The sequence below is a fragment of the Pipra filicauda genome, unplaced genomic scaffold, assembly GCF_003945595.2.
Source record: "Pipra filicauda isolate LSUMZ 115617 unplaced genomic scaffold, ASM394559v2 scaffold67_size6003252_pilon, whole genome shotgun sequence".
Taxonomy (NCBI): Eukaryota; Metazoa; Chordata; class Aves; order Passeriformes; family Pipridae; genus Pipra; species Pipra filicauda.
This window is the reverse complement of record NW_024104842.1, coordinates 2,665,170-2,689,485: the sequence shown is the minus strand read 5'-3', so window position 1 is coordinate 2,689,485 and position 24,316 is coordinate 2,665,170. Positions and strand designations below refer to the sequence as shown.

The following is a 24,316-nucleotide window of genomic DNA, read 5'->3' as shown; positions in this document are numbered from 1 at the left end:
CCGGAGCATTTCCTGAGCATTTCCTGAAAGTAAAGAGCAGATAGTATAATCTTAAACTGCTGCTTGAGAGAGGTTTTCCTAAATGTTGCTTAAAAAAATTGGTATGGGATTTAAGGGAATTTTTTTTTATAAATGAGCACTGTAGATTGCAGTTGCATATAGACTGATATATTGTTGTAATCATTTTTGTTATGGCTTTTTTAACACACACTTTCCAACACAGAAATTAGAAGTAAGGTTAATTATAAAATATGATTCTATAATATTTTTTTGCTTCTTTCTGGAAATTGCCTGCAAGTATATTGAGAAAGAGTACCAATTGGATTTCACCATTTATCTTGTAACCTCCTAAGCCTGCACTCCTTTTAAGGTCCCCACCCTTTGCAGCCTTATTACAAAGCTGCCACTATTTCTTCCTGGCTCTCTAGTTTACTGGAGTGAACTCCACACCTCACTGATGGTGTTATGCATCCTCCATGACATGCCTACTACAGTTGTATTTTAGTGTGGGTCAGGACTGTGGCCTTTCAGCAGATCTCCTGGCTTACTACACTTCAGTGTGTCTCACAGAGCACTATCAGACCACACTCTGGTACGTGTTGGGTGGCATGAAATTGGAAAACAGTATGCAGAAGCGCTCTTCCCATCCTCAGCTGAGCACGTGGTCTTGTCTAAAGGAACATGCTGGAATTAGCATGAAGTGAAACTCTTAAAATACAAATCACTTGGCCATTGGGTTCTTGGCAGCAGCTGCTCTGCCCAGCAGATCTGCTCCTTTTGGCATGCTTTGTTTTACAGTGTTTCACGTAGCCATGGATGGCTTATGAGCCCTGTGTCCCTGCTGGGGGATCTGCTTTCCTAGGGCTGCCGTGTTTTTCTCTGATCCTCAACACAGTTTTGATCCTGTGAAGAAGAATTTGAGAGGGAGCAGTTTAAACTGGGTACCAGGAATTCACGTCATTTGTTGGAGAGGAGTATTCATGTTGTATGCTGCAATCACTGTACTTGAAGACTATAGTACTATTTTGTTGTGGGTAGCACCCTCCTGGTATTTTTCTCCTACCCCTCCTTTTTCTCAGGCTTGCTTATCCTCAGGAGTCACATTATTCATGGGCTATGTACTTACTCCTGTATCACCCCAGTAATTTACTACAACTTCTCTGTTCCTTGTTCCCCTTTGATTGGCCTCTCCATGTAGTCATGTAGCGCATAACACAAAGATGGATTGTACGGCATTCTCTGCTGGGGAAAATCAACACATAGAGCAGGCTCGCTGCCAAGATGCTCATAATTAAACTGTTGCTATGGACAGGATTACATCAATGTTTCTATCAATCATTTGCTGCAGTTTTGTGGCTATTCGTACTTGGATTTTTTCTAGGTTTTAGTTTTTATCTTCCTTCTACTTGCCTTAGTTTTCAGTTGAAGCGTTGCAGCACATAAAGAGAGATGTATAAATAAAAATAATCATTGAAAGACATAGGAGAAAAAGAGAAGCCAATTTCATCATTTTGAGTTTGTATTTGAAGGCAATATCTTGGTGAGGTGTTTGCATTATTTCAGCTAATAGAAATGGCCAGACGCGGTCATTTCCACTCAGCAGTCATCATACTGTTGTGACTTAAGAGTTGATGCAAAGCTGCCACAGCACGGTACCAGTCTGGACAGACAGAGTGTTAGCAGCCTGCGTTAAAATGTTGCAAATGTGGTAGAATGGCGGATGAAATAGAGAAACATCAGCAAGAGGTTAAACCTTTCATTTTTATTCTTCCCCCATCCCTTCTGATTCACGTGCAGTAAGTTGTGAGATGGACTAAGGACGGTATAGCATGGAGTACACTGATGGATTGGAACAGACCTTGCCTGAATACAATGGCTGTGCTTCACCTACTACTGTGTCATTGCTACTGTTATCCCTTATGACGATGATCTTCAGCAAGTAACTCCCTTCTGTAGCACTCAAAATGTTTGGTGTTATAGCTAACTAGTGTGCAGTGCATTAAACATAGAGAGATGCAGGACTGCGGCCAAAATAAGGTAGTCTGAGAGGTAACAAATGATATCGAGTGCAGCTGAGATCACTGTAACAAGATAAACAGTGTGGTGTCACAAAATTGTCTCCCTGTTGAAAAAACAATCCATATCTTATAGATTGCGTAAAAATTGAAGGATGGAGTCAATTATAGCCAATTATGATGCTACATTTACTGGAGTATTTTTTATATCCTTTGGGGAGAAATAAGGAAATGTTCAAGTCAGTCAGAAAAAGCTTTTGCGTTGGCTTCCCTGTTTTATCTGAATGCAGTTTTTCCCCATTTCTTCAGGTGAAAACTGCATATGATAGCTGGGACTAAATATCTCTAGGAAAAAGATTTTTTTTTTTTTTAGTTATTTTCATTTCTTCATGTTGCACAAAAAATTATGATAGATAATATCGCAAATAGATCAAGAAAATAATACATCAGCTCCCCTCACTTACAGTTGGGTTTACTCAAAAGGAATTGTAAATGCAGCCTGGTCATGGCAAAGCCTGCTTAGACTGTGCATGATGACATCTTGAATTTGACTTGCTTCTTTCCCAAAAAGGAGCCTTCATGTCCCTTAAGACATACCTATTAAATACTACATATTTTTTACTTCAGTCTATTAAAGTGAAAATAAAGGAGTGAGATCATGGAATGGTTTGCTGTGCCCCACAGTTGCTTTTCAGTGAATGGGATGTAAAATGGGATACAAAAGCAGTATATTGAAGATGAACAGACAGACGTGTGTTCTTAAGAGATCTAGCCATCGTCTGAGTGGCTGAGAGGCAAGCATTTATTTAATGGCATTTACTCTGTCATTTAGATTATCTCCCTCCTCTGTTTTGATTCCCAGATAGCTTATGGGGGAGCTGTGCATCCCATCTATCTTGTGCTGTAGTACTGTGAGGAGTAGTTTCCTTTCCCTAGCAAAGCATGTTGTTGGTAATTAATGAAAGATTCACGTGTATGGAGAAATAAAAGCTGTCAATAAACAAGTTGTATGAGTGATGTTTCAAAGTGTTATCCTCCTCCTGTGTTCAGGATTTCATTCACCAGCTAACTTCAGAGGGTGACCTAGTACATGTGCCAATGACAAAAGCTACTTGTAACAATTCAGATCATGTTTTCTGCTTTATGAAATGGGATTGTAAAAATCCTCTCAAAAATGACATCTGAAATAGCATTAAAACACAATTTCCCTTTGATAAGGTTTTAAGGCACTCATATGAAAAGTGACACTGCTTTGAGTAGCTCTGTGTCAGCATTATGCAATGTGTTGCACATAAGTGACATTAATCCATTAAGGGTGTGAGGTTCACTTATTTTTCTCATGAAATCATTAAATACCTTTATTGATTTCTGTTCAATCAATTGCATTCCGCTCCAATACAGCAATCTCTAGACATGCTAATAGTGCTGTTTCTAATAAAGTTTATAGGCCATAGTTTTAAAGACAGATATTGCATTCAAATTATCATGCCTAAGTGAAACACAAAGGAGCTTAGGGAAGCAATAATATTGTGCTGTTTGCAAATTACCTGAACCTACTTTAATGCAGAAGATGATTTTGTGACACAGATACTCTAAAATCAATAATTAACCATCTTCAGTACATTCTTCACTTTTTCTAATTGTTGAAAGTTTGGACTGCTGCTTGTTGCATGATGGTAGAGCATCTTTTATAAATCAAAAGCAAACCTGTAAACCCTGTCATAGTAAACACAAAATTTGTAGTACTAGTTTTTATGCTGAAGACCCTTTAAAACTTGGATCATAACAAATGCTGTACGTTGCAATGGCGTGTACTTACTGTATTACTAGCTTGTTTTGTCATGTGAAGCAGTGTGCGTGTATGAAGTGCTAATAGATCAATACCAGTAAGAATACCTTTCTTCTTAATTTTTTTCATGATGGAACAAATCTCTTAGGAGGAAGTACATAAGACTCAATTAAATATAACACGTGCATTTTAGCACTGTATGAATGGATGCGTACTAGACAAAATAAAAAAGAAGAGTCTTCTGTCCTCCTTGCTTGGATGCCATCCTAATGACTTTATCTTGACAGCCTGAGCTTGTTTCCTTTCCTTATGGATAACTTCAGTTGTATTTTCTGTTTTTCCTACTTATAAGGAAATGAAGCTTCAGATGAATTAAGAATCTGACAGAAGACCTGTGATAGTCCTGTTAATTTTTGCAGTTATCTGCTTTGTAGTCGTTGCTTTTTACCTCACCTCTTCTAGCTTTTTTCCCTTTGGATGCAAACAGTTTCTCAGAGTAAATTGCCGACTTTGCCCTAAGCACAGCAAAAGCAGACGGGTACATTTATCTCTGCAGCTAAAACGTGAAATTTTTGTTTCCAAGCAGTGAATCGCATCTTGCAGAGGAATTACTGTTTGTTTTTTTAGTTTCTTCACTTAGGACCCTTAAGGGACTCTGACAGGTCTTGTCAAATAGTGTCGGTCATCCTTTTCTCAGACACCAAATGATGCCAAGTAGTGGCAAGTTTTATTGCATTGTGTCTGGAGAAGCTGTTGTTCACTCAGCATTTTCTTCATAGGCTGCCTGCCTGATTTCGTTGAAGGAAACCTGAGCAAGGCTGTGTTATTAATGAATTATGACAAGCCTTTTGCCTGTCAGGCAGAGAGGCTCTTGCTATCTCCTTTTAAGACAAAAACTTAATGGAAGATGCTCAGCTGGGCAAGCTCTCTGATGATACTCCTTAAGTGCTCATCCCAGGCTGATGCGAATACGCAGAGAGCCGTGAAGCTGCAAGTGGCGGCGTTTAATACCATCTCCCTCATAATGCCTGACTAATTTTCCGGAGAGCGATCGCCGCAGCTGCTGTGAACGTGGTTATTTGTTTATTTTTCACCTTGGTCCTGGCGGATTGCTGACCTGGCTAATCTACCGCAGGCGGGGGGCTGGGGGCGGGGGGGACACGGCGGCGTTTCCTCGCTGGCAGCGGCAGCGCTCCCGAACGTGACAGGATCGGCAGCCGGAGCCAGGGAGAGTTACACGGGCTGGCTCCCAAGTCCGCCCTGCGAGGGTAGCTAAGCAATGCTGGCGAAGGATGGAAGGAGGCGATGAGGGAGCCGGCTTATGTTTTTCTTAATGGATGTTTGTGAGCAGGAAGGAGATGGCGTGGGCTGTCGCGGTGAGTTATGGAGCGTGTTTCGCGATCTCCCTCCGGTCGGGCGGCTCATTATGTTAAACAGTGCAGTTTTTAAAGCGCCGTAGCTCTCCTTTATGTGCCTTGGCCTTCATTTGCTGAAATGCTTCAAGTTCACAGTGCTCAAGTAATTTTGGAAACGGGATGTAATTACAAAGGTTTCTTATGCTTACCAACAGCTTTTTTGAACCAGTGTAATTATCATTACTTGTGGATACTGTAAATTGAATATCCCCTCCCTAATTACATTAAACTCGAGGGTTGGCTGCTTAAGCAGCCAAATAAGAAAAGTTCACTCGTTACTATAAATAGCAAAATTGTTCTCTTAGTTCTGCTGACCTTTAAAGCGAAGTGCTTTACACGGTGTTGCCAGGTGTACATTATAAAGATAGCTTGTAATTAGACCTGTAATGAGGAATTCTGTTGGAATGGTTTTCTGAAAAACTTAATTCATTCAGTGTTTTCTAACTGTGTGACAGAATTAAGGTTTCAGGGTGCATCAGGACTTTTAGAAGGGCTGGCCACCGTTTTGCACCTCACCTGTTCTACTGGTGATTTGTAACTGCCCAGTGCTAATGCCAGAGCTCAAAGGCAGCAGCTGCAGCAACTTAGCCCTGCCTTTTGAAAACAACGTGGGGTCAACAGAATGATTTATCTAGTGATCCAAGGGTTTCTGTGATTAATTAATATTTCTTCTCTCACTCGAGGAGACAGATAATGACTTAATTTGTAGTGGGCAGCAGAACAGAGAGAGGAAGGAGGTGGTTCGTTGCCTGATTTGGGTTTTCTTTGGTTAACAAAGGTAATGTAGTCTTGCTGAAATGTTGTCTCGTGTGATAGAATGATGCAGAGCTTGAGTTAGTGAGTTGATGTGCCTGCCTTGGGTTCAGTCTGTGTCCTGTCACAGCTTCACTAATTCTGTGCGTTGTTTTATGAACACTGGAGGCATTTCTCTGAGAAGTTTGATTGGCTTCCACTTACTTGCAGTGACTGAAATTTTTAGTGTATTACTACCAGCTAATATTGACTTTGCTTTTTTCATTCCACTTTAATTAAAACTATACTGTTAATTCCCTGTAGAAGCTTTTTTTGTTAGTTGGGACAACCTATGTTCGCAGAGCTCTTCTGCTGAGTGTCCTTCATGACCTGTCTTATAAACATGCTTGGAAAGGACAAATTGAAAAGTGTCTTCAAAAAAGAAAGAAACGTCAACTACAGTGGAATGGTAGAAAATTACAGATATAGGAAAAGAATAATAAAAAACAAACCTTAATTTCATACTGTAATACTATAACATTTGAATTGAAATAATTCCTAAGTGATTTTTAATTCAATGTAAGGCTAGAACAAAGGCAAAAAATTATTTGCAACTCAGTCTGCTTTAAATGTGTTATTAGTCTATCTGCAGCAAGTCTTAGCTAACAGGTTAAACTAATGAAATACCCTGAATAGTTTTATTTCATGTTGAAAAATACATTCATATTTGATACATTTTTGAGTTTAAAATTAAGGAATAATTATTTATCACAGTTCTGGTTTCCAATGTATTCTCTCTTTCTGTATTTATTCTATTCATGATGGGCAAAGCTGCTGTACAGATTGTGATGGTAGTGTATTTCTCTTATACACAAGCATGTGAATATGTGAAGTGAATAGACAGTATTTTACGCAGTAAGTAAGTATATAGAGGGTAAGTAAGTAAGTAGAGGGTACATTATATGTAGCCACTGCTGACAGACAGTGCTGATTTGTCTGATATTTAACAATCCAGATGAAAACCAGAACAGTCTCATGGCTCATGCAATTAGACAAAGATTACGAGTAATATCAGTCCATTAGCACAAGACAAATCTTTTCTCATAAAAGCAAGAAGTAGATGTTGTAGTAGAGATGTGTAGAGATTAGCTTGAAATCTGAAGGCCTAGACTTAATTTAGTTGTTCCCTGTTACAGAAGCTCAGTGGGTAAAAGCATTTGTCTGTTGTTCAAGCACCAAAGAGTCTGATTCCAGCAGCACCTTGAGCAGGCTATCTGATAGGAAAGAAAATGAGGAAAAGAGAGCAGGGAGAAAAGCAAGACTTTAAAGATTTTTAGATTAAGTTGTTTTTACTTACCCTTTTGTGGGAACTTGTACTTATCCTTAAGACTCAAAATCTTGTTGCTTCAGGATGGCACAGCAAAGTGATTTTTAGCTGGCTGTATACTGCTGGAGTGAAGGCAAATCTTCAAACTTGTCCTTTCCCAGGGATTTGAAATACTGATAAAGCTTGTGCATTTAGCTATAGCTAAGCTTTTGATGTATAGTAATGCCTTTTAATAGAGCTTATTGATTATATGTGTGTAATTCATCAACTTCTTTTTTGAATGGTTTATCAGCAAGTATCTAGAAGACACTGTCTTTGTGAATTTTGGATACAGTCTCAGAAAAAACTCTTTTGAAACTGGGATGCAGTGTTAAAACTGTTGTCTTTTCCCCTCTAATTATAGGTCACTCTTCTGTTTTGAGCTGCTTTCTCTTCTGCTCCAACTTTTGTAGAAGTAAACATAAAATACTCAGTGATAAAGCATGTCCCTGGAAGCAGAGACAGTATATGAACTGGGTGACATTATGAAGTGGCATAATTGTGTTCTCTGTGTTGTTTCCTGTTCAGTTCCTAACAATACCCAATATTTGGGCTGCTTTCTTTTGGCAGCTGAGCACTGAGCTGACATTTTGATGGCACTATTTATTGTAACCTCAAGGTCTCACTCCTGAGTGGTAATGTTCAGCTCAGAGCCCATCACTGTACATGTGAAGTTAAGGTTATATTTTCCCATTCCCTCTACACTTATCCACACTGAATTTAATTTGCCATTTCATTGTCTAGTCACTCAATTTCATAAGGTCCTGTGATTCTTAACCACTTGCCCTCATCCTTACTGCCATGAATAAATTTGTATCATCTGCAAATTTGTTTGCTTCAGTGCTCAGCTACCTTTCCAGGTCAGTTACAGGTATGGGAAAAGTAGCAGATTCCAGCACAGATCGCTGTGGTACTCCACTAGTAGGCTTCCTCCGCTATGCAGTCTTGACCATTTACCACTAATTTCTGGTTATGTCTCTAAACCAATTCTGTTGCTCTGTGGAGACCTCTATTTTGCCATGGGTGCATAGTTTCTTTAAAAGCCTTTGGTGAAATACTTGCTAAAAGCTTTTTTGAAATCCACGTAGGCTGTGTTGACTGGATTGCTGGTCTCATATATTTGTTTGAGCTATTCAAAGAAATGGGTTTATTTTGTAAGGCTTCACTTAATGAAAACTGAAATTTGATTTTTCTTAGACGTGTGCCCACTTAGTCTTTTCATTATTATAGTTTCTATTAACTAGCATATAGATGTCAGGTTTGCAGGTGTCCATTCCCCATGAGCTTCTTGGGAACTTGTATTAAAATTTGGTAGCACATTAGCCACATTGGAAACCTCACGTAGCAAGGCACTGTGGAGAGGGATGATACATTCTCGTTAGTAGTTCAGCTATTCTACCTTTACAGTTTTCACTCTCAGTGAATGCTGTCTGGTGCCAGCCGTTTGTTACTTCATGCAGAGAAAGGGCTGGGGGTTTTTCATATACTTCTGTAACACCCAGCACAACAGGGTTCCTTGTACCCAGTAACGTAATAGTAGTAATAAATTAAAATCAGATCAGTTGTTAAAAGCTGGGTTTAAAAAATGCAAGTCTTGCTTCTGCTATTATCTGCAAGTTTTAGTACCATACTATTCTGTTTTGCTTTATTTGATTTTGTGCATTTTTATTTCCCTTACTGGTGTTTGAGAGAATTATGCAAACTGCTGAAGAACAGGCAGGATTTCACTTACAGAGAATGGGACTTTTAAAATCCTGAAAATTTATAGAGTTGTCATTTCAGTTAAATAAATCCAAGATGTCATTTGAAACCATGTTACTCTAGAAAGCAAGCAGTATTTTTAATTTGGCAATTCCCTTTTATTAAAAACACATATGGCCTCCATCAGTAATTATCAGTCTTAAATTACATTAGACAAATTTTGGCTTGTGGGCAATAAATATGTGACAGCACCATGTGCGCTTTGTGAGTGAAGCTTTTGTGATGCTTCAGTTTTGGGGAATATTCCTGTGACATTCCTCATTACACAGCTCCCATTCAAAGCTGAGCAAACTTACGAATTGTATAAAAAAAAAAGGAGATGTTTGGGGTCACAGTCTATCATTTCTTTAGACAAAGCTGTGTCAATATTTGTATTATATATTCAGATTTTAGGGATTTGGAAATGGTTTTTACTCACAATAGGCTGAAATTTTGAATCCTTCAGGTTTCTAAGTTCTTTTAACTCCCTGAAGTGGGGTTCTCACTCCACAAGCCAGAAGAGTATTGCAGGTAAAATGCTTGACAGCAGGTCCTTTTGCTTCTTGAAAGCAAAGAGCAGTAAAGCTCCTCAGGTGTTTGCAGAAGTGTAGCCATGATTTTACTGCAGAGCTCTGCAGAGGAAAGCTCTGTCCCACTCTGTCCATGGAGGCAGAGCAAAAGATTGTCTGTTCTTGTGTTTTTATCTTACAAAAATGGGCTTTGTGGTGCTTTATAGAGTCCCACGTGATGTGAAAATTGGCAGCTCTGATCCTCCAACTTCACTTTGCTCTGTGTTTCACATCCTGTCAGTCCTCAGTGGGAGAAATGACTGATTCTCTTTTTCTTCTGCCGTGGGCGTTCAGGGGCACAAGTTATGATTCATCGCAGACAAGCCACTCAGTCTGATACTCCATCATGCTCGTACTGGAGGAATGAGAAAAGAACACCAATGTAACTGGGATTACAGATTTTTTCCAGTTATTCTTAAGGACTTTGCCAGTTATAGGAAGAAACAGTTTCTGTATTGATATGTTTTCCATTTTTCAATATGCAAGCAGGAAAGGTGAAGATAGAGCAAAACAGGGCAAAAATCACTGGATAATGAGGTAAAATGAATTATAAATAATACGTGGAACTAACATGATGTACTGAAATGGTTAGTCAGGTTAAGATTAAATGAAAATTTACCCATAGAATTGAGAATTTCTTATATAGAATTATACAGAACTGCTTGGTAGTGATTTTGTTCCTGTTCTTTTGTCAATTACTGTGGACAGACCAGGAAACCAAAGTACTCTCATAATTCTTCACCACACAAGGAAATACAGTGTAAAAGAACCGCCAAGTTCTGCTCCAACCCCACTTTTTTAATGATAAGTACATGCATTTTAAGAATTTCAGGGTTCAGGAAAACTTCCCTACATCCCTCCCCACTGTATTCATAATGTATAGAGAAACCTTCTGGGTTTTTCCTTCAGAAAAATCTTGTTGGCAAAATATCTTGGTAGTGTCAGAAACAGGGCAGGGAACAAGTTGGATATCAGCACTCCAATTTGCTTGGACACTGGCAAGATCCAGTTGTCAGAATTGGTATTGAGGAAGAAAATTCTTCATGGGTCTGAATGACAGAAAAATTTGAGGCCTTTCTTCTTAGGTTTTGCTTTCAGTAAGAATCACCTGCTAGGATTACAGAGACATATTACACCCATATTAAATCTAGTTCATTACAGGGATTTTGAGCATTACTCTTCTGGGGACTAACATCTATATAATAATAATTTGGAAAAGTATAGGAGAAAAACTGTTTAACAAGAGTATTTTTAAAGTTTGTTTAAAACATAAAATAGATATAGATATGGAAGAAGACACAAACTACTTTTTAAAAAAGGAACAGCAAAGTGGGAGTTTAAGTAAGGATGATAAGAGGCATTGTGTAGAAGATAGTCTGGTCTTTGGGAGCTTTCTGAGGATATGCCAGTGACAGGCATGAGCTGTACGCTTGTGCATACCAGCAGCTCATGACGCTTGTGCATACCAGCAGCTCATGACAGCTGATTTTGTAGTAGCACTGCTTCTTTGTATGTAGCAAGTCTAACATAAGACTATGTATATCCACACATATACTTTTTCACTCCTGCCTGGTGTTTCTCTAAGATAACAATGTTGATTTTCAGATTTGGTATCAGACACGATACTTACTGGCCATGAACTGGCCACTTGTACTTCCTTTCTAAGTAGTGCTCTTGGAGTTACTGTAGGGAATAAGAGACCTCAAGCACAGATAAACTGGGTGACCGTAAAATTATTTTAGTAGGTGAATTAAAATCCAGGTATTTTATGTAGGCACTTTGTTTTGAGTGTTCTTTCAACTCCTTTCAGGGAGGTACAGCTCACAGGCTATGTGCTAGCTAGATTTGCAGCCCAGTGGTTAATTCAGTCAGATGTTTGCTGCCCTTCAGGGCCTGGCTGAAGTCTTTTGGTGATTGGCTTCCTTTTCTCAAGCTCCCACTTCTTCAATGCACAGCAGCAGGCCAGCCTAGCTCACAGCCAGCACACTTTCTGCTCCAGAAAGGCATTTGGTGAGGAGGGTAACCAAGGCCAAGCTGTGTGAGTTATTCTTCAGTCACAGTCTGCTCCCAGCCTCCCTGTTTCCTGGCAGCAAGGGAGCAGGCAGGGACTGCGTTGGGCACAAACCCAGGGGTAATGGTCATGCAGAACAGTCATTGTGTACAGGTTTAGTAAATCCAGGTTTTCTGGGAAGTTCTATGCTTTCTGCTATGGCTGTGCACTTGCAGTCCTGCTGTGGTGTGGAGTTGAATCTCGCTGTAGTGGCTGACGTGGCTTGACAGGTTTGTTGCCAAATGTACCATCGTTTCACTGGTGACACTGAGAATAATTTCTAAACTTCACTGGTGTGGGCACTACCTCCTTAAAATGTAGACTGGGAGAACAACTAGGAGATTCCTCCTTTTTGCCTGTTTATTTTAGGTCTTAATAGACTTAAGTATTTCAGGACTCTGTAGTAAAATAAATGCCTGAGGGAGCCTGAAATGTTCACACATAACTAGGGCTGGCAGGAGAACAAGAATTCGGTGTCATGAAAAATTTAGCAGGCTTGGCATTCGTCTTGATGAGGAACTAAACACAGTTCTTCAGAGACTGTAATGAAAAAAAGAGGGAGAACAAGTTGCTCTGCTATTAACTGTGGGCTCATTAGCTGGGGCACTCATCTGGAAGGTAGGAGACCCAGACTTAATCCTCTGGCCTGAATCGAGCAAAACATTCAAGTGTCTTTTCTCTGGTTAGCTGCTGTCTTTGCCCATTTGTCTCTCTCACGTGGACCAGAAGTTGAGGTAACTATCTGAGATGCCTCTCCAGTAGCAGGTGGGAATAAAGGTAGTTCTGGGTGTCTTTTCATGTTGAAGAGTCTGGAGTTGCTATTGGTGAGTGGTTGTGGGATAGTCCATAAAGAACTGCCCAACTGTATCTACTTAGGCCATTGTTTTGTAAACATGTCTTGAGTTTGCTTTCATCAAAAATAAGCAATGACATTACCAGTATTACCTGTGTCTTTATGTTATTTCATGTACATGTCCCAAAATGCTGTAAATAGTTTCTAAGTATATTTTAGTATGCCAGTGGTTTTACAGTAAATGGAATAATTATTTAACTCGTGCTACATTCAACACTCCCACATGTTCTTGTCTTGATAATTTTTAGTGGAATTTTAGTAGAATAAATTAATGAATTTTTAACAGAAAAAGTGTCTGAAACCTTTTACTTGTGATGTGAGGCAAAATAAAAAGAGTGTCCATTAACGTGTATGGAAATAAAAGAGCAAGCAGAGGTAAGATGGAAGCAGAGGTAGAGGTCTCCTTGGCTGTAAAAAGGAAAGCTGAGACGTTTGGAAGCCTTGTTTCTAGAAGGTCATAGATGTAGGTGGCTCTGCCTTGACTTTACATATGTTGTGCAGTTTTCAGAGAGATGTTGCCTGCCCTATTCGCAGCATTCCGTTCTTAGCCTTTGCAGGGCATAGGAGGCATGCAAGATAAAAATACTGTATTTTGAAAGAAAAAGAGGAGGGAACATGCATTTCTGCCCTCAAACTGGGATCCTGGTAGGAGATGCCTGAAGCAAGAAGATAATTTGGTTCACTCTGTCCAGCAACTTTACATTCAGCTAGCATGAAAGCTCCTCCTTCAAAGTCTGTTTTTTTGTTTTGTTTTGTTTTTATAGATAACATCAATGAAGACTAATTTGAGCTGGGGTGGGAGGGAAAGAGCTGAATGCAGTTTAATCCAATAGATTCCATGAAAACAGACTGTAACCATAAAAACGTCAAATAAAGCAGTTGTGTTGTATATTATTGTTTATAATGAATTGTTTTCTGCTTTTTCTGCTAATCAGGCATTTTCATAAGTGTATTTTCCTTCCAAATGGATATGTTGTTATTCCCGTGGAGCAGCTGTGGTAACATATTGTACTTGCATGTTAGGATTTTTTCTTTCAAATGGAATGATGTATGAGTCATTTATGCCTAAAACATAGTAAAACTTATTATACCATCGTTCATACCACATCTTCTGAAATAAATAGATCCAAAAAGACACTTACAATGAAAGTTGGATTCCTGAGAGTTTGCATGGCCTGATGAATGTTATGGGCTGATGCATCACTTTTATTCAGAAGAAATTTGTGTATGGTTCTTAATATTGCTACCTGCTCACCTCAGCACACATCATCTTAACATCACTGTGGCAGAGGGGATTGTATTAAACTGCATTGATTAGCAGCCTCCTCTATTTCACAGGATCTGACTTTGAAGTATCCTGTGATTTGTTTTCTACTCGTGGATGTAAAAATCCTGACCAAGAACAGATTTAGCAGGCTGTAACTGCTTCAGAAACAAATAATGAATGGTAACTGCATCAAAAAACATGTAATGAATGACTGTTTGGACCACTACCATACCTCAAAGATAGATAACAAATACAAGCAACACCCAAAAAGAGAAAGCATCTCAGATAACTGAGGAAGAGAGCTAAGACTATTCCTTTGTCTTTATCTTTTCATGTAGAAACCATGACATTTCGAGTGTAGGAGGCTAAATTAAGTACCATGCAGTAACAGCAGCTGCATCAGAAAACTGCATGCGTGCTAGGCGTTAACATGCCAAAGGACAAAATTAATGAAATGTGGGTAAACGTGACTTCAGTTCTGTGTTTCAGTTTTTCTCAGTGCTTGTGAATTACATTTTAAAAGATCTGCTCCTTTTGAAACAGGTATGTTTATCTTTTAAATGTTCCTACATAATCTCTTCCTTACATAGTGCTACATAATCAAGCATCATATAAAATTAGTTACTTTGTGTTGATATGAATGCAGACGAAGTCAAGCCATTAGTTGACTTTTTCAGGGGCCATTCTTATAATTGGTTGCATTACATCTTTTTATAAAAGAGGCACTGTGTGAATACAAATGTAATCTTGGCCAAGAACCTGTTAAAAAGTGTCTTTTTCAGAGGGGAAAAAAAACAAGTAGAGTAAGAAATTTGTTCATGTATTTTCTTATCAGTAAGTACTTTGATAGATGTTTTGGCAATAGAGATTTATGAAGGTTGATGTGAGGGAGTGGATAATCTTGGAAAGCACGTGCTATAAAGTATATGGAGAATTTTAGTTTTACAGGGCAGGGCTTCCAGACCAATTTCTTTAAGGGCTTTCTGTGTAGTAATTGGTTTTTATCTGACAGGCTTTACAGGTATGAAGGGGGGGCATCTTGAAAGTAGAATGCTTCAACATTAATAATTTTTCAGGAACTCGAAGACTTACACAGCTTCTGCTGGCGACCCTACTGTTCAGCTGAAGAGCAGTTGTTTCAGAGTTCGCAAAGCACTCAAATGAGAATTTCCTTTCATCTCTTTACAAAGAGATGGATAATAACCTCTGCCTGTCAGCAGATATGGATGGCCCAGCTGGCATTTCCCTTGTCCTTGGACAAAGGCCCAAGGATTCTGGAAGCAGCTTAGTAAAGAGGGTTTGTTACCCTTGGCTCCAGTCAGACGTAAACAAGTATTTTCTCTATTTTGGAATTTTCTTTATATGTATTTTGGCCCAATCTTTTAGGCCTTTTCTGTTTTCATTGAGATGAAACCTCTTCGCAGTAATCAGTGTGGTTTACTTTACTTTCATTTTTACTACTCTGAAGTGGTCAAATTGGCAAAGAAATAAAGATTATGTTACTACTACTGGATTTTAAAGCTAACATTTAATGAAACTTTACTAGAACCCGCTTTTGTTCATTAGCTCATAACTTTATGAAGAACACTTTTGGAGTGAAATTTTCCATGTTTAGTCTGAGGCCAAAGGGAGTTTTTTTACCTCCATTCAGCATTTTGTGACCTACCTAAGCTAATGTGAGGTGTTTGTATATTTTTTAAAGAAATGTTAAGTCTGTATTCCTCTGAACTCAAACAGATAACTAACCCTATTTGAAATTTATGGTTTTAAATTGTATGTATAGCTAGAGCACTACCCAGTCCTGCCAAATGTAAACACAGATAAAATGTTAAAAAATTAAAAGCCACCAAATAGAGGGTTTATATAACTAGTAAAAAAATATTCTGTTTTAGATAGCAATAATTTCTTATGGTGGAAGAGTGAGTAAAAATACACAACTTTGTAGTGCTTCACAAAATTTTCTCACCAGTTAAAACATTATTGTTTATATATTCGGGTTTTCTGTTTAATGCTGAATTTTCAGAGACACCTAAATAAGGAGTCCAACTTTCTCTCCATTCTCAGAAGTCTACAGTTTTTATTGTTCTTGGTTTTCTGAATCACCCCTCTGTGAGACTTGGCTTTGTCAAAAATCTGGCCCTAAAATGCCACCTCTGGCCCATTTCAACGCTGCTACCTTAGCAGCTTTGGTAGCGAGCTGACTTCGGTGATCATGCAGTGGGTTTTCATTTAAGCTTTTCATCTTCCTGCCTGTGGTGGTCTATTTGTTTCTAAGGTAGAAACATTTTCTCCACATGGGCAAAGCTGATAAGTTCTCTTCCAGCAGAGAAATAAATTACATACTAGATGTAATGAGACATCAATGTCCAGTAAATGTCCTGTTGCTTGCAAGAGCGGTACTGTGTGAGACAACAGTCAATAATTTTCTGGTAATTCTCTAATTCCTCCTCTCCCCAAAATTCCTTTGTTAAAGAGTTACATTTAATGTAGCAGAAAAAAGCCCTAGCAAGGAACAAAACTTGAAAGTGCAGCAGGAAGAGAAGGGCGTTTGAAAATGAAGCAACAAAGAGCTAACAAAAATACCTACTCAGTTGTGTTACCTTCAGGCGTATGAACCCTATGAAGTTCAAGGCTTCTTCACTGGTTAGGTGAGTTTGATGTTTTGTTGTCAGGACTTCTTTCTCCTTTCTCTTTGCTAAATGCACGTTTTTTGAGCATTGCATAGTTCTTTAGTTTTGTGGGAAATTTTATTGGGAAAACGCAGGGTGCAGCAGCATGATGTTTTAGTTCACATGGAAGGCTCTGGCAGTAGCACTGCTCATTCTGATGGCTGCCTGACAGCATCCTGGGCCTTGCAGAGCTGTGCTGGGAGGCACAGGGAGCTCAAGGGGGCACATGCCAGTGTCTGCCAGCTTTTAATCAGAAGCTGGTGAAGATGGCAACAGTCATTGCATCCTTCCTCCTCCTCCTCCTCCTCTTTTGCAATGCTGCAGCCCTGATCTTTTGAAATAGGTAGTGTTCCTAAAATGCGCATGCAAATGTGGATGTAAATAAGCACACTAAACAAACTAATTGGTTAGAGTGTGGTGCGAATAACGCCAAGGTCGCAGGTCTGTACAGGCCACTGACTTAAGAGTTGGACTCGATAATTCTTGTGGGTTCCTTCCAACTCAGAATACTCTATGTGATTCTGTATTAAATCACATATTGAGAAATCAAATTATTTTTGTAGTTAAGTTTGATAGAACACTTTTTCTCTATTTTGTTGATCTTTGTTCACATTATCAAAATCTCTAAATTGCTGTATTTCATTCTAAGAAAATAAGTCATATTCTGTGATCTGCAAGCATAGGCAATTCAATGTCATTAAGAGCATCTCTGGATGCTTTGCTTCAAAGATGTGGTTCCTTTTATAGTGGACTGCAAGGCAGTGGCCACGCTGGTAGCAAAAGTAGGCAAAACTGGTATCCCTGTCATTGCTTTGACTGCTTTTCTCACAGAGGATCTCATAGAATTAAGAAAAACAAATTTAGTTAATTAGTATTTGGTTTCATTCATCTTTAGACTGCTGCTTATAGAGGTGGGAGGAATGAGGGTTGGAAATTACCTGATTCTAAAAAGTGAATGATTTGTGAATCATTCTCAGAAGATTTATTTCGTCTTGAAGAAGCCTCTCTCCCACTCCCTTCCAAAAAAACCTTCAAGTTGTCTTGTGCTCTTCAAGATGCATTTCCTGTCTTATTCCAAAAAGACTTTTTCTGCCTGCCCTAATTTAGCCCAAAGCAACTTTGAAAATACAAAGTGCGTCGACTGCCACAGAGTCATGCTGGAAGAATGATAAACCAGATATGACATGGCTCAATCCATTTCACCTCTAATAATAAAAAGTCATGGATAAGAAGAACAAAGATGCATTTCTTCAAAGGTTACTTTTTTAGGTGATTACTCTTTACGAATTGCCATCTGAAAGAATATCAGTATCCAGAAAAATTACAGTCTTTTACAAAGGTCAGGATTGAGAGTGAAAACTTCGTAATCTCTTCAGCCTCATCACTGAGTGAATATAAGACACACAGAGGCTGAGTGTGACTATCCTTCATACATCGATTATAGTATATGCCAGCAGCTGCATTTTTAATGCTTGGTCCCATTTCTGGAAATGCAGGGAAAAAAACAATTGGAGAGGTTTTTTTCTCCTGATTTTAGCTTGTGTATGTGATGTGTTTATAGTTTGGGTTTTTTGAACGTGAAAATCTGGGCAGATTTTTGAGAAGGACTGGCTTCTTTCTACAGCACTGTATGATGCTTAGTTTGTTTTGCGTGTGAATTGAAGAATAGGGAGTAGAGAGAATGACTGGCTGCACATCCTCACTACTCAAGAGATCTCTGCTGCCCTTTCCCATCCCCATGTACTGGTCAGTGAGGCAGCAAGCCCAGGCAGATGTGCACAGCCATTGAGGGCTGTGACTGATGCAGAAGCCATTGGCCATAAACAATTTGCATTGCATTGATAATGCAGCTGTGCAGATGTGCCTGCATGTAGAGAGACCGTGCACCTCTGTAATTTGGCCGTGTTTAAGCAGGCACCAACTCAGTGGCTGGGGTCTGTGTGTGAATCACGCAAGTCCAGATGGGGACCCCAGGACCTTCCCTGCCTGCACAGTTCAAGTACTCTGTGGCCTTGGACACCTTCTAGCCACGATGCTTCAGCTGCTGTGTGCTTGCTGCCAGGCCTTGCAAGTTGGTTGCAAGTGGTACTTGGCTTGGCCAAAACTGTGACTGTGTGACTTGTACAACTGAGTTGGTGGCTGAGCTGGTGTCGTCTTGTTCCGGCTGTGCTTATGAGACTCCCATCACAAGGCTGAGGACCCTGAATCCCAGCAGATTCTAATGGAGAGGTGACATTTTCATGTGAGAACTTTTGCATCTCAAATGGAGATAGGAGTTCATTGAAATATTTTGCAATCTGGCATTGATTTCAACTTGCTTCTGTCGAAAACCGCACCCCCAACTCACCAAAGAAGAAGAATGTTTTTCTAAAAATGTGGAGACCTATCACTTACAATGATATTCTGAAGATTTTCACTCTTCTGGAAATAGCTCTCTGTTCCCCTTCCAATATTTTGCATGCCCACTTTTCATTAATATTGGGGGAAATAAAGTGCAAGATTCAGTTGAGTCGAGCAGAATAGCTCCTGAAAAGTAAAACCTGGATACTAGAGGTGCTTGAGGTTTTAGTTCAGCTTATGAACTTTCTGCCTAGATGAGTGGATCATTGCTCTGCACCTGTCTCTGAAGCTATAAGGTAATTCTTTTTGAAAATAATAATAGTAAAAAGTAATTTAAAAAAGTAAGAAGAGCAATGCACTTTGGTTAGGATACTTTGTCTGTTAAGACTTAGATTTTGCAATTTCTTTACAGACAAAAACTCCCATTTAAAGTGAAGATGAACAGTGCCTGAACTCAGGATTGAAGAAGGAGCTGTTGTGGTCATGCAGTCTGACCCCTGAAAGAACAGGGCACTCCTTTTCATTTAGCAATCTGCTGAGCAGCAGCTGTTAACTTTCTGAAAAAATCAAAATGCTTCAAAACACAAAGTGTTTGCTTCAGAAATGAGTGTCAGTTCTAATGCATAACCATTTTTCTCAAGAAATCTCTCTCTTTTTCAGAAGATAATTACCAGCTTTATATTACAGACTGTGGTTATTATACTACGCTTCCAAAAGGGGAAAAAAAATTACAATATTTCAGGCCAGTATTTCTTTTGCTTTCTAATGGATTACTTTGGTTTTTCAAATCAATGTCCTTTGATTATAGTCTTTTAAAGTTTCAGCTTTCACAGTCTACAGAAGTAGTTACAACTTTGTGAGTTAAAATACATGTCAGGATAATGCATCTGTTTTGTTTAGAAGTACTAAATTTCCAAGGAAATCTGGGGAAACTAGATGTCATTTGTGTTTAAGGTTTGCATTTGACATACAGTCACAGTTCATCAGCACTCAGAAGAATTTGAAATTTCAAAAGTACACCTCCCAGTTCACGGGTAAAAAGGTCATTATCCATTATGTGTACAAATAAAGCAAAACAAAAACAGTTAAATAGAGAACCCACAGTAGACAGCAAACATTGGTTTTATGCATTTGAAAGATATTTTTGAAAGAATTCTTGGTACATAGTTCTTCTTGCTGCAGTGTTTTTCACTATAGATGGATTTATACACTCTTATTTATATATGTGTATGTATTTGAAAGACTGTCTATGCATGTATTTCCTTGGGGAGATCTTTCTTCACAGTAGCTACAAAGGTAGACTATGGTATAAGCAGATAAAAAGAACTGTGTTGGTAATGAATAATTGTTCTTTGTATGCTATGCCACAGCACTTTTTGGTAGTTCCATTTGCATGTAGAGTATTAATTAAGAGATAACTGTCACTGCAGGTTGACTGCAGAAGGCTGCAGGATCCAGCAGAGAGATAAATGCCAGTGCCAAGTCGTACAGGTTGGAGAGCATACAGGGAGTCCGTAATAAAAAATGAGTTTACAATTGAAACTCACTAATGACTAACTTAATGCATTATATGCAGAGACGAAGAGGTCCAAAATCTGGTCATTAAGGGTTGTACATACCAAGGGTGGGTTTTTGGGGTTTTTTTTATGAGGCTTTTTTGGGTCAATTTACATGTGATACATTGGAAATTGAAATTTTGATGTGATCAGTAAATTTGTTAGGAGGGTATAGGTACCCTTCTTAACAAGAGTGTGTTACAGCTTTCAGCACACTGGGAAGTCCTAGAACAGATTGCAAAGAGTCATCTCAGCTTGATTCAGAAGGCCTGTAAGTGTCCTTCATGTTAGAAAGTGTTTTGGTTTCTAATTAACTGAGCCAGAAGACATGTTATTTCTGACCTCCAAAAAGCACTGATCTTATCCCAGTTAAGATCACTTAAACTGTTTTATTAAAAAAAAAAAATAGGCAACCTGTCCTTTCCTGTTGTGAGGAGCAAAGTAAAAAATGGATATATATAGCTACTGTTAGTGAACCATTATATGTATAACATATTTTTCCACAGTATGGGGTATGTTTTTGGGTTTATATGACATAATAGTGCCATTTAATATAACATGAAATCTTCATTTCCATGAACTCACCAACAAAAATCCCATTAATTTCAGTAAAGAAAAGAGCTATCTACCTTGCAATTTGTAATTTAATAGCATTTTCTTACTGACAGTCAGTAAGTACTCCTTACCACTAACTTCAAAATAAGACTCTCCTTCTGTGTCTTTGAGATGCAGACACAGGATTTTTTTCCTTCAGTCTCAGTGACACGGGCTGCCAAGACTATGAAAGGAAAAATGCACTGTTCTGCCATAGTTACACGGCCTAAACAGAACTGTCTGCTCTTGCATTGCCTTAGCAGCCATCAGAAGTTGCACGTAAGTTAGGTATAGGATTTATGCAGCCTGATTGGGATTAAAATAACGGTCCTTCAAATATTTATAGTGAAATTACTTTTTCAAGGTATGTAACTCACAATGCATCTTATGGAAGTAAATCGATTATGGCAGGTTTTGAGAGACAGTCTAGGTATGCGAACAAAAGTTCTGCATTGAAGAAATCCGTGAAGCAACAAAAGCTTTACATGTTTTCAAGATCATGTTTTAGTTCAGGAAAGTTTTTGTTGCCTCAGGAATTATAATCAGAAAAGAAAATAAACAAGGGTTTTGCTTCTTCTTAGTGTCATATTGCCAGCAAAAACTTTAGGAGTTTAGTGGGAAGTTTTCATAAGTACATGTGTTTTAGGGCTCCTCAGAGTCTTTCTGGGTCATCTATTTCAGCCCACCCACCCTGCAACAGCAGGAGATCATTACTACTGCTTCTCTTCCATCCTACTTTTCTCTTAAATGCCGTGTTCCAAAAGTGTCCAATACTATTTTCTTTAAAATACATCTAGTGCAGATGCAGTTCATCTATGCACCCATTGTTGTTTTTGAAGCAAAGTGCTTCTTTAGCATGCGATGACCGATAAAATACGAAAGCTGAGCAGTTTTTTGATTCATTCTTTGTAACACCATGCAGTTAATAGCTTTTTCATCTTTTTTTAAGGGAAAGGTTGTAGGAAACTTGTACATAACTGTAAGCTGTGGCTTCTGTCCAGGTGGGTGTGCCCCTGAGGCTCTGGGGGTAAAGGCACAGCTCTACCCTGCTCTGTCCTCAGTCCTTGCCACATTCTGCAGCAGCCTCACTTTGCTTTCCTGCTCTCATACCTGTGGTGTTGGGCAGCAGCAATTGCCAGAGGCTCAGCCTTAGACTTAGTTAAGCCTTAATATGCTTCATATAGAAATTCCCATGCGATGCTACCAGTCCACTGATGGCAGTCTTCACCATTGTTTATTTGCTATCTTTTTATGGGTTGCACTTATCATACTTGTCCCTTTGAGCTTTTCCATGTGACATCAGCTCTGCTTCCAACTGTTAATTTACACTGTCTTTTAGATCAGTGCTGATCATGGCACAGAACAGTACACATTTTTTTTAACATAATTACCTTGCACATGTGTATTTAATGTATCCATTATTAGCTCAGGTGGGGTTTTTTTATGTTCTTCTTACAACCAGTTTTCTTTGGGTTTTACTTTCTTTGGGACTCATAATTTCCTTAGCAAATTTATTCACCTCTTTAAATATTGCTATGTTGAATCTGTTCTTGCTGGAGTTTACCTATATTTTCTGCAAATCTATTTTGCTTTTCCATGTGAGATAATTTTTTGAAGTATTTAAGTACATTTGAAGTCATGTCTTTTCAATTATGAAAATGCCAACAAACTAAAGTGTGTTGATCCTCATAACTGACCTAAAACATGAGATTTAAGCACTCTTACATCCAAAATACTTGCCTGTGAAAAATAGCTTATTCTTGTGTCAAAGTCACATAGTAAACATGGGACCTTTTCCTGTTTTTTAAAGACAGGCAAGAAAGTCAAAGCAGAATAACAGAAATTTTTTCTAGGTGTATACCCAAAGAAGCAGAACAGGGGGAGAAAATCAGTAGTTGTATCTTTATGGTTTTTCTTAGAATGAAGTATTCTTTGTGTTGTGTGCCTCTATGCTGTATGGAAAATATAATTGGCTTTTTTCATGCTTAATGATTTTTATGATTTATAAATGTGTTTAAGACTTCAGTAATAGATATTACCAAATATTTTTAGATGTCTTTCATTCCATGTAAAAAAAAAATTGGAAAGGAATATGCACATCATTTACGATTCCTCTAGAAAGTGTGTTAAGTTTTTGGGTGGTTTTTTTCCTAAGGTGCAGCATATTCTATAAATGGCAGTATAGATAGCTATCTGTCTTTGCACTTGGAATCAAAGAGGAGCTTGCTGCAGAAGTCTGCCAGTGCTGGATGAAACTGTGCAGAAATACGTGTCCCAGCTGGTTGGCCTAGGCTTCTTGTGAAAAATTGGCTCATATTGCAACTAGCTCCCTTTTCTCTGCAGACCATGTAACTTTGTGACAAGAAAGCAACAAAAGGAGGGCTAAGGAGAATAGCCATCCTTTACTGGACAAAGGATGAGGAAGAAGCTGAGGTAACTCAATGCCTTCTTTTCCTCAGTCTTCAACAGTAAAACCAGTTGTCCTCAAGGTAAGCAGGCCCCTGAGCGGGAAGACAGGGACATGGAGCAGAATAAAGCCCTTGTAATCCAAGGAGAAATGGTCAGTGGCCTGCTACACCACTTAGACACACTCGGGTCTATGGGGATCAACCCAAGGGTACTGAGGGAGCTGACAGAGGAGCTCACCAAGCCACTTTCAATTGTTTACCAGCAGTCCTGGTCAATTAGAGAGATCCCAGGTGACTAGAAGTTGGCAAATGTGATGCCCATCTACAAGAAGGGCCGGAAACAGGACCCAGGGAACTACAGGCCTGTCAGTCTGACCTCAGTGCTGAGGAGGTTGTGGAGCAAATCATCTTGAGTGCCATCATGGAACATGTACAGGACAACCAGGGGATCAGGCCCAGACAGCATGGATTTCGGAAAGGCAGGTCTTGCTTGATTGACCTGATCTCCTTCTGCGACAAAGTGACCTGCTTAGTGGATGAGGGAAAAGATGTGGATGTCATCCACCTGGTTTAGTAAAGCCTTTGGCACCATTTTCCACAGCATTCTCCTGGAGAAACTGGCTTCCCATGGTATGGGCGGGTGTACTCTTTGCTGGGTTAAGAACTGATTGGATGGCCAGGCCCAGAGAATGGTGGTGAATGGAGTTACATTCAGCTGCTGGCTGGTCACTTGTGGAGTTCTCCAGGGCTCAGCACTGGGGCCAATCCTGTTTAAATTTGATCTGGAGGAGGGGATCGAGTGCACACTCAGTAAGTTTGCAGATGACGCCAAGTTGAGTGGAAGTGCTGGTCTGCAGGAAGGTGGGAAGGTTCCACAGAGGGATCTAGACAGGCTGGATCAATAGGCTAAGGCAATTTGCTTTGTTCAACAAGGCAAAGTACCGGGTCCTGTA

The 24,316-nt window shown here is 39.2% G+C and overlaps 1 protein-coding gene across 8 annotated transcripts in view; it reads left to right on the top strand.

Annotated features, from left to right (window-relative positions):
- TENM3 (teneurin transmembrane protein 3) overlaps nt 1-24,316 on the top strand; it is a 1,265,035-nt gene that overhangs the window by 1,061,623 nt on the left and 179,096 nt on the right. The window contains exon 1 of one of the 8 annotated variants that reach the window (XM_027735848.2): nt 4,765-5,180. The exons of 6 other annotated variants lie outside the window; for them this stretch is intronic. In XM_027735848.2, the coding sequence (XP_027591649.1) occupies nt 5,126-5,180 (55 nt within the window). In that variant the 5' untranslated portion in view covers nt 4,765-5,125. Of the gene's footprint in view, nt 1-4,764; nt 5,181-23,320; nt 23,389-24,316 lie in introns of those variants that run through there. One more of the 8 variants, XM_027735847.2, reaches the window with a different exon arrangement.